We start from the raw sequence: 9,042 nt of genomic DNA, 5'->3' as shown, positions 1-9,042 counted from the left end.
ATTTATAGGTTTAAAAGACTAATTTTTAGGCTTTTGCAGGAAATGGGAGCGGTCAAAGCGAACATAATCCAAGATGGCGGAACTTGATTAAGACTTATTTTTAGGCTTAAAAAGACTTATTTATAGAATGAAGAATGTTTTTATTAGGTAATTCGGTAGTTTCGGAATACGACAGATTCACGGATGCGTTCAGCTTTAACCTGAAAATAAAAAAAATCAATATTTTGAAGATGAGTTGCGAGAATTTGAATCTAGGAATTTAAGATTTGAATTTAGGAATTTAATAATTTAATTATTTAAGAATTTAAGAATTTAAGAATTTAAGAATTTAAGAATTTAAGAATTTAAGAATTTAAGAATTTAAGAATTTAAGAATTTAAGAATTTAAGAATTTAAGAATTTAAGAATTTAAGAATTTAAGAATTTAAGAATTTAAGAATTTAAGAATTTAAGAATTTAAGAATTTAAGAATTTAAGAATTTAAGAATTTAAGAATTTAAGAATTTAAGAATTTAAGAATTTAAGAATTTAAGAATTTAAGAATTTAAGAATTTAAGAATTTAAGAATTTAAGAATTTAAGAATTTAAGAATTTAAGAATTTAAGAATTCAAGAATTTAAGAATTTAAGAATTTTAGAATTTTAGAATTTAAGAATTTTAGAATTTTAGAATTTTAGAATTTTAGAATTTTAGTATTTTAGAATTTAGGAATTTAAGAATACAAGAATTTAAGAATTTAGGAATTTAGGAATTTAAGAATTCAAGAATTTAAGAAGTCAAGAATTTAAGTAGTCAAGAATATTAGAATTTTAGAATTTAAATTTGAGGAATTTTATAATTCAATTTTATTTGGGTTAAGATTTTTTTTAGCAAATTCAGAAATATTTATTTAAATTGTGAAACTAGAATTTTAAATTCTAAGAATTTTAGAATCATGAGAATTCAAGATTTTTAAAACCTTATAATTTTAGAATTTTTGAGTTTAAATTTTTAAGAACTGTCATCAGGGGTGACATTGTCTGGGGTGAGATTGGTTCATACAAAATTCCTCATTTTTATGACCCAATCTCACCCCAGTCTCAATGTCACCCGTGATGACGGAAATCTGTATTTGAAATTTTGAAAAAAGTTTGTTTTCTTGAATTTTTAGGCAGGAAGGGGGCATCTCGGGAGGGGGCACATGTATGAGAATACTTTGATTACGGTATTTGTGAATACACTCCCGAACAAATCTAGAACAAATTCCTGGCAAAGGAGGGGGTGCACGTGTCCCTGGTCCCTGGTTCCCCCAGTGACCCACACTCAGGTACACACTAACCAACAACCCACCACCCACCCACAAACACACACTCCTTTTCTCCTCCTCTTCCATCACGCCACAAATCCCTAACTGGTCACTACCGATTTTCGGTCTGGTCACACTCCCGGCACTTGAAATTTATCTTCTCCATCGTTCACGACACGACGCACCATGCAAGCATCCGTTTTCCTTCACCAACTCCCGGCCGATCCAAACACCTCCTCCTCATTGTCTTCCGTCCGGATGGTCACGTTGAATCGATGCCGTAGTGCTCAGTCCCCAAGGGAAGGAACACGTCACCGTAACATAAATATTCCGTCCTCCTCCTCCTCTTTCTTGGGACGGACAATTTAACGTCCCGTCGTTTGTTCCGTCCCCGCCTTTCAATGGAACATTCAACACCCGGCGGCGGCGGCGGCTCCTTCCCCAATGGCCTCATCACGGCACCGGTTCACTCCTTTAAACCCAGAAACACCGAAAAACCTGCCACAACCAACTTACCTGACGCCTTGAAAGGTCCGCACAGCTCGAACAACAAACAAAAACTGACATGTCAAATCGCGAATAAGTTCTAAAGGTTTCTAACAAAAAGCCTATATTTTAGCCTTTTTCTTACTTCCCCACATTGTTCTAAAAAAAGCCTAAAATTTAGGCCCGAAAAAAGACTAATTTTTAGGCCTTTTTCTGACAATACTGACCGAACCTCAAAAAAGGCTAAAAATAAGTCTTTAAAGACTAATGCCGGTTTTCCGTGTACCCTTTTAAAAGGGTGACGCCGGGTAAACTTTAAAAAAGGATAGAAAGTATCCTTTTTGAGGATTGAAAGTACCCTTTTGAGGGATACTTCTGACTTTGAGTGTACAGTTGACAACTACTAGTTTGCTTGTTTTCGCGGGGCGAAAGTGTATCGTTGCCGGTTGCTGACAAAATTTGGAATCTGTTATGTTCCATGTTGGATGAATATAGCAAAGTAATGATAACCGCCTCGGAACCTTTGGTAAGTTTTGTTTGATATCTATAAAAATAAAATCAAACTGTGTTCGGTCTGCAGGAATTTATTCCACGGGGTCGTCAGGCGGTGGACGAACACCCGGGCCCCCTTCTTTACGTGAAGAAACCCGTCTCGGTTCCGTCTGATTTCGTGTTGCTGCAGCGCATGCAAGACGTAAACATCTCGCTTGATGAGACCCCATCCGAGTACTATGTGCTACGGAGGTTTACGACGATTCGGCTGAATTTTTGTTCGAAGCGAACGTTAACACCGAAGAAGAACTGTACGTGAAGGGAACAACGGCCGTATGGACAAAGGGCACCACGACCAACGGCGACGAAGCGGCGGCTCCGCACGTTTGTCTTACCTGCGAGACATCGATCAAATTTGCCTTCTTCTGTCCGGTGCGATTTCTATCGTCGGAATGCTCCGAGAACGAGAAGGCAAGGCCATTCAAGGGTGCTGCTGCCAGATCAGCCGTATGCCTTGTGGATGGAACCACACTGAAAGTGCACTGTGACAACGGAGAAAACTTCATCACCAGCATCGAATGTCCCGTTTCGAACGTTTGGGTAACGAAGCACGGAATTTTGCTCGAAAAAGAATCCTCCAGCACGCTTCTCGACATTCATTCGGTTCCGCTGCCCCGACTGTTTTCCCTCACGCACCCGCTGGATGAAATGTGTCCGGTGATCATCAAGATGTCCGGAACAGTCAGCTACATCACCGAAACGGAATATCGGGTGGTATTTTCCTGCGAGCAAACCGATTTGGTGTTGATGTTTGACGAGAAGACTGGCAAGCACTTTATTTGCTTCCTACGAAAGGCCTCCGAAGACGAAAAGAATTCTGTCGGATGCGTCAACGACAGCGAATGCTTCTCCAACAGTGCCTTTACCTCGAGCGTTAATCTTTCTCAACCGGCGACTCCGCTGCCAGCTACAGTGACTACGCCGCAATCGTTTTACAAAACGTCGCGTAAGTCATCACTCAAGATGTGTATTCAAACCGACTGTTGACATTTCTTTCTGATTGTAGTTTTGACCCGTCACAGTGCATCCACTGCTGGGCGACCCAGCCTCGGGGCGACGTTTTGCAGTCCCTACGTGAGCAATGTTGGCCAGATGGGTCAATCGATCAATCTGAGCGTTGCTGGCATCGCCAATCGGAGCAACATCGCACCCAACCAGAGCCATCTAGCGGGAACGGGGACAACGCCACTTTCGAGGCTGCAGTCGACCATGGGAGGAACATCAACGTCGCTGTTGAATGTGCGCAAGATTGGCCAGGCGGAGCCTTCGAAGCCAATCGTTCCCGAGTACTGTTTGGAGCACGTGTGGACTGAACATTCCAACACTTGGAAGTAAGTTTGCTGTCTTTGGAGTTTGTGCATGCTCTTGAGTTATAAACATTAACATTTTTTTAGGAGTTCTCTTGAAATGGCATCGACTGGCTTTCTTCACACCGACCTGGTCCAGAACAATTACCTGTGCTTTCTATTGCCACGTTCGGAAAAGCTAATTCTGGTGCGTATCAAGCCCGGCCTTTCGGATCCATCGTTGATAAGCGCCGGCATCGAAATGATTTCGCAAATACCTGCAAAAGATGCCGTCTGTTTGAAGCGCTTGAACATGATTGCAGTTTTGGCTCCGTGTGGCACGTTGATGCTCTATTCCGGGCCAGCATACGTTGGAAAGGTGCACGTGGCGGGTATTTTGAGCAGTTTTGTCACGTCCAGTGCTCTGAGCACCTCGTTTGGTTCGTCGTCGCAAGGTTTTCCCCGACGGAGCAGCCTGTTGCCAACGGCTGCGGCTGCGCAAGCCGAAAGCCGTTTCGACGAAGAATTGCACATGCTGTCACCGGTGCAACCGCTGCATCAGTTGTCACGGCCCGGAGGCCAAGCATCCTCCCGGCTAAACAACTGTCAGAACATTCGCGATGGTTCCGGAAATCGGATTACACTAGTGTTTTCCAGCGAGAAAATGTTTCGCATTGCGATTCCTCTGATGAGCGAGTCCCAGCTGGTTTCACGGTGTTTGCTTGCGCTTCGACACATTCTACCCACGGATTTGTCCTTAGAATTTATGGTTCGTTGGTACGGAACTAGGAATGCACCTGGTTCGAAGAATTTTGACGGTGATCGCGAGTGGGAAGTGTTTCGGACTATGTTGCAGCAACACATGGGAAGATCGTACCCACCGGTTGACGGCGAAGGACTCAACAAGTCCAGTTCGAGGTCTTCGTTTGACGAACCAAAAAAAAGACGAAAGAACGAAAACCAACTCGGCACGGACGACGATTGGGAGTTTATGATGCAGCACAGTGACGCCAAATGCGCAATCGATCCACCTCCGCAGGAATGCACCGCTCCGGCAGCGTACGACTCGTCCAAGCTGCTGTTTCCACACATTCCAAACATCCTGTTTGCACTGCACTTGCTTTACGAAGATATGAAGCTCGACCCGCTATTGAACAACAGCCTGAAACTGTTGGCGCACTTTCTCTACGAGTTGTCCCTGGACTTGAAGCTGGAGAAGTTTCAGCTTCACTACTTTCTCGACGACTTTCAGGATCTGATCCTTATTCGGTCGCACTGCTTCATACGCAAAGAAGACAGCGTAGAGTTTGTCAACGTGTCGGACACTGATTTCGAGCACATTCCCAACATCTTTCAGTACATTCATACGTTGATCGTGAACGCAGGTAGTGCAGAGCTACCATCGTACCCGTACTTGGCAGGAGTTAATGATCGTAGCCGTGACATAATTCTCATCGTAGCGTATCTGTATCGAGCAAAAAATCTGTCCAGGTGGATTACCGCACAACTCGAGAGTTTACTTCCATCGTTCGAGCTGTCCAAAACTGCGGCAATGGACGATGTTGACCAGATGATGGCCAACGTCATCATTCGGGTGCTGATCAAGCGTGGATACAACCGTTTGACGATTGAGAAACTTCCAGTCAGCATTCACTATCTGATTTCACAATTCCTCGAGTGCAATCGGAACAAACCACTCAACAGTTACGAAGCAGAAGTATACGAGCTGCTGCTGCGCCATGAACTATACGCCCATGCCACCTTCGACGCGCAAAATCAACTGGTGCGGTCGAAAAAGTCGGGCGCATCCGGTTTGAAAGAACATTCGCTGTCCCTCAGGCGGAAACCTCAGCCGGAAGTAATTCCCAAGACGGAAACCAAACCGGAGGAAAGTGGCATGGAGAATATGGACACGAAACTGCTGCGCCTACGATTTCCCGACGACCTGCGAATCAACGACGTCAAATCGTTCCTTAACAGTTCGCAACCGGTGACGATTGACATTCTGCAGGCTCCGAACGTTTCCGATCACGAGTTCATCGAGGAGCAAGAAAAGCAACTTTACGCGCTGTGCATACGGACGATGGCTTTACCAATTGGCCGAGGAATGTTTACGCTGCGGACAAGTCGACCAACGGCCACACAAACACTACCGATTCCCAAGCTTTGTCTCACCGGTAAAGAGGTGCTGCGCGGTGCGACGATCGAAATTCAACAGCTGGAAGTTCCGCCCAACATGAACTTGTGGCCAATGTTCCATAATGGTGTTGCCGCGGGTTTGAGAATCTGCTCGGATACTCCAGACATCGATTCCACCTGGATCACGTACAACAAACCAAAGGGGGCGGCTGAAATACCTACGGAGCACGCGGGATTCTTGATGGCTCTTGGGCTGAACGGTCACCTAAAGACGCTGTCCTTTATGAGCATATACGAGTATTTGGTCAAGTGCGATGAAATGACCAGCCTGGGTCTGCTGCTTGGCATTTCGGCGACGCATCGAGGCTCGATGGACACCAAAACAACCAAACTGTTGAGTGTACACATCGAAGCGCTGCTACCGCCAACGGCCGTCGAGTTGGACATTTCGCAAAACATACAAGTGGCCTCGTTGATGGGAATCGGTCTCGTGTACCAAGGCACGGCGAAGCGCCACATTGCCGAGGTGTTACTGCAAGAGATTGACGCCCTCCCGGACCCGAAATGGAAAACTACGTTGAGCGTGAGTCGTACGCGTTGACGGCTGGTCTAGCGCTAGGATTGGTGACTCTCGAGCAGGGAGAACAAAGCACGGCACTGCGGGATCTCAACATTCCCGACACTCTGCATTACTACATGGTCGGCGGCAACAAGCGCCCTCTGATGGGAGCCCAAAGGAGAAATACAAGCTACCATCGTTCCAGATAAAGGAAGGTGACACGGTCAATATCGACGTGACTGCCCCCGGTGCCACTCTGGCCCTGGGACTTATGTACTTCCGCACAGGAAATGAAGCGATTGCCAACTGGATGAAGTCACCGGATACTACGTACTTACTGGATTTCATCCGACCGGATCTGCTGCTGCTGCGCATTGTCGCACGGAATTTGATTCTATGGAACGACATCGATGCCTCGACTGCTTGGGTGTACAAACAGATTCCACGTTCATTGTCGGACATAATCAAAAATCGTCTGCAAGACGACGAACTGCAACAACTGACCGATCACGAGGCCCAATGTCAGGCTTACTGCAACATAGTGCGGAGCGGCCATCTCTATTGGATTGAAATACGCCGGAACTGCTGACGAACGTGCCTTTGGAACACTGAACTATCTGCTAAAGTACTTCCTGGAGGTAAACGGGCGCCCGTTTGGAGATTTTGCCGGAAAGCAAACAATCGAAAACTGCACCATTATGATCCTGCTGTCCGCATCGATGGTAATGGCTGGCACGGGTGACGTCCGAGTATTGCGTGCCATTCGTATGCTCCGTTCACGATTCGGCCAATGCCACGTGACGTATGGATCCCACATGGCGATACACATGGCGCTCGGGTTTCTCTTTCTCGGTGCCGGACGGTACACGTTGTCACGTTCGCCGCCCGCCGTTGCTGCTTTGATTTGTTCAATATTCCCGAAGCTTCCCATCCACAGCAACGACAACCGATACCATCTGCAAGCATTCCGCCACTTGTACGTGCTGGCCATCGAGCCACGGCTGTTTCTACCACGAGACATTGACAGTGGCAAGCTTTGTCTGTGTGAGATTTACTACGTTGTCAAGGGACAAACCGAACCAGTCAAGATCATGGCGCCCTGCATGCTCCCGGAACTTCATACGCTCTCTACAGTGTACGTTAAAGACTCCAGCTACTGGCAGGTGTATTTTGACCACCAAAATTGGCACATTCTAGAGTAAGTATCAACAAACTTTGACTGCATTTTAACAAAAGCTCAGTATTATAAATGTATTGTATGTATTCCTACAGAAATATTCTCAAATCAAACGGCTGTATAGACATCAAACAACGTGCCGGATGTCTGTCGTATTTGGAAGATCCAAACCGACTCAAATCAATGCTCACCCAAACGCTCACCACCGACAAGTACAATTCGTGGAAAATAGACCCCAAAAGTTTGCTCGCTTTTTCAACTGACCAGCGAATCTACAACGTGGCCAACAAATTTTTGCTTTCGCCGCCGTCGTCGTTCCAAAGTGAAGCCGAAGAAGCTCGATCGATCTCCACCTCCGAACGGAACATCACCCAGATGTTGGTCCTGCAAACATACGACTGCCTCACCCATGACAAGTTGCACGGTCTCCCGATCTTTATGGACCTTATGCATGTGAGTTTTCGTTAAGATTGCGCTCGACAACAATAAACAAACAAAAAAACTTTCTCATTTTTCCACACAGCTGCTGACCAACTTTGACACGTGCTGTGGCTCGTCCCAGCTCATGCAGCTTCGAATCATCAGCGCCATCATTGCGCGACGAAGGGCGATCCGCGAGTCCGATCTGCTCGTGTCGCAGGACATGCTCCAGTCGATCGTTGATCGTGTCCAGCTCCGCATGGAAACGTTGCTAGCCGAGAATGGCCACCTCGTGCGATCGTTCGTCGTGGGCGCCCCCGCCGAACGCACCCTGACCGATCTTTTTGGGGAAATTTGTGAGCAAAGTCGCACATCCATCGCGAAACTGATTACTTTCTATGATCTGCCGATGAAAGTTCTAAACCAGGAAGCGCTTCGAAGGCTCGAGGAAACGGATTATTTGCAGTTTTTGTGTGGATTTAAAAAACAACACCCAAAACTAGCCACTCAAACTGTTTGCTGCATGGCGCAAATTCTAGGGCTAACAAATGTTCCTGGCAAATATTAAACATTCTCAAACTATAAGTTGTAAGAAGCTGTGAAAGCCGATGAAAATTACCTTGGAAATAAACATTGTTATCTTAAAACCACAGTTTCAATGTATCCTAACAGAACCCCGTCAAGGTTTAACTCATATGGTGTCATTTGATCAACAGGTCGGAATTAAAAAAAATCTGGAGTTTTTTAAAAGTTCCGTCAACTGGGGCGAATTGGGACAGTAGTTTTAACCATGTTTGTTTGTGCACCGGCCACGGTTGGCCAGTTTCGGAGTGGACTGTATTTAGGGGGTCGGAAAGAGGTCCGAAGAAAAGGTACCGGAAGGTTCTATTTTTACTTTCTCTATTCCTTCAACATTTCCTTCTTCGTCTTCTGTTTCCTCCGCGCTTTCTTCCTTCATTCTGCGATGCGCGTCGCGTCCGGCACATCCGACGGTTGGATGACGGATTCAGAAAAAAGTACTGGCAAAATCCATAGGAACGTCTTATGACCTTTCGACATCAGGATTTTTCGAATGTCATAAGATTTTCTTATGGCTGGGAGGGGAAATTTGACAAAGCCGTCAATTAAGATTTCCATT

At 45.8% G+C, this 9,042-nt stretch overlaps 1 protein-coding gene across 1 annotated transcript; it reads left to right on the top strand.

The window, feature by feature from the left end:
- The first annotated feature begins 2,140 nt into the window (after window positions 1-2,140).
- Window positions 2,141-8,556, top strand: LOC6041904 (anaphase-promoting complex subunit 1). The gene is given in 10 exon segments (XM_038250065.1): window positions 2,141-2,297; window positions 2,352-2,508; window positions 2,511-3,269; window positions 3,330-3,654; window positions 3,718-6,290; window positions 6,293-6,478; window positions 6,481-6,847; window positions 6,849-7,505; window positions 7,580-7,937; window positions 8,008-8,556. Coding segments are annotated over 10 exon segments (5,895 nt in total). The 5' UTR covers window positions 2,141-2,249; the 3' UTR covers window positions 8,473-8,556.
- Window positions 8,557-9,042: the final 486 nt, after the last annotated feature.

Source organism: Culex quinquefasciatus, chromosome 1 (genome assembly GCF_015732765.1).
Source record: "Culex quinquefasciatus strain JHB chromosome 1, VPISU_Cqui_1.0_pri_paternal, whole genome shotgun sequence".
NCBI classification, from domain to species: Eukaryota; Metazoa; Arthropoda; class Insecta; order Diptera; family Culicidae; genus Culex; species Culex quinquefasciatus.
The sequence above is the reverse complement of the archived record's forward strand: the minus strand, read 5'-3'. Positions and strand labels throughout refer to the sequence as shown.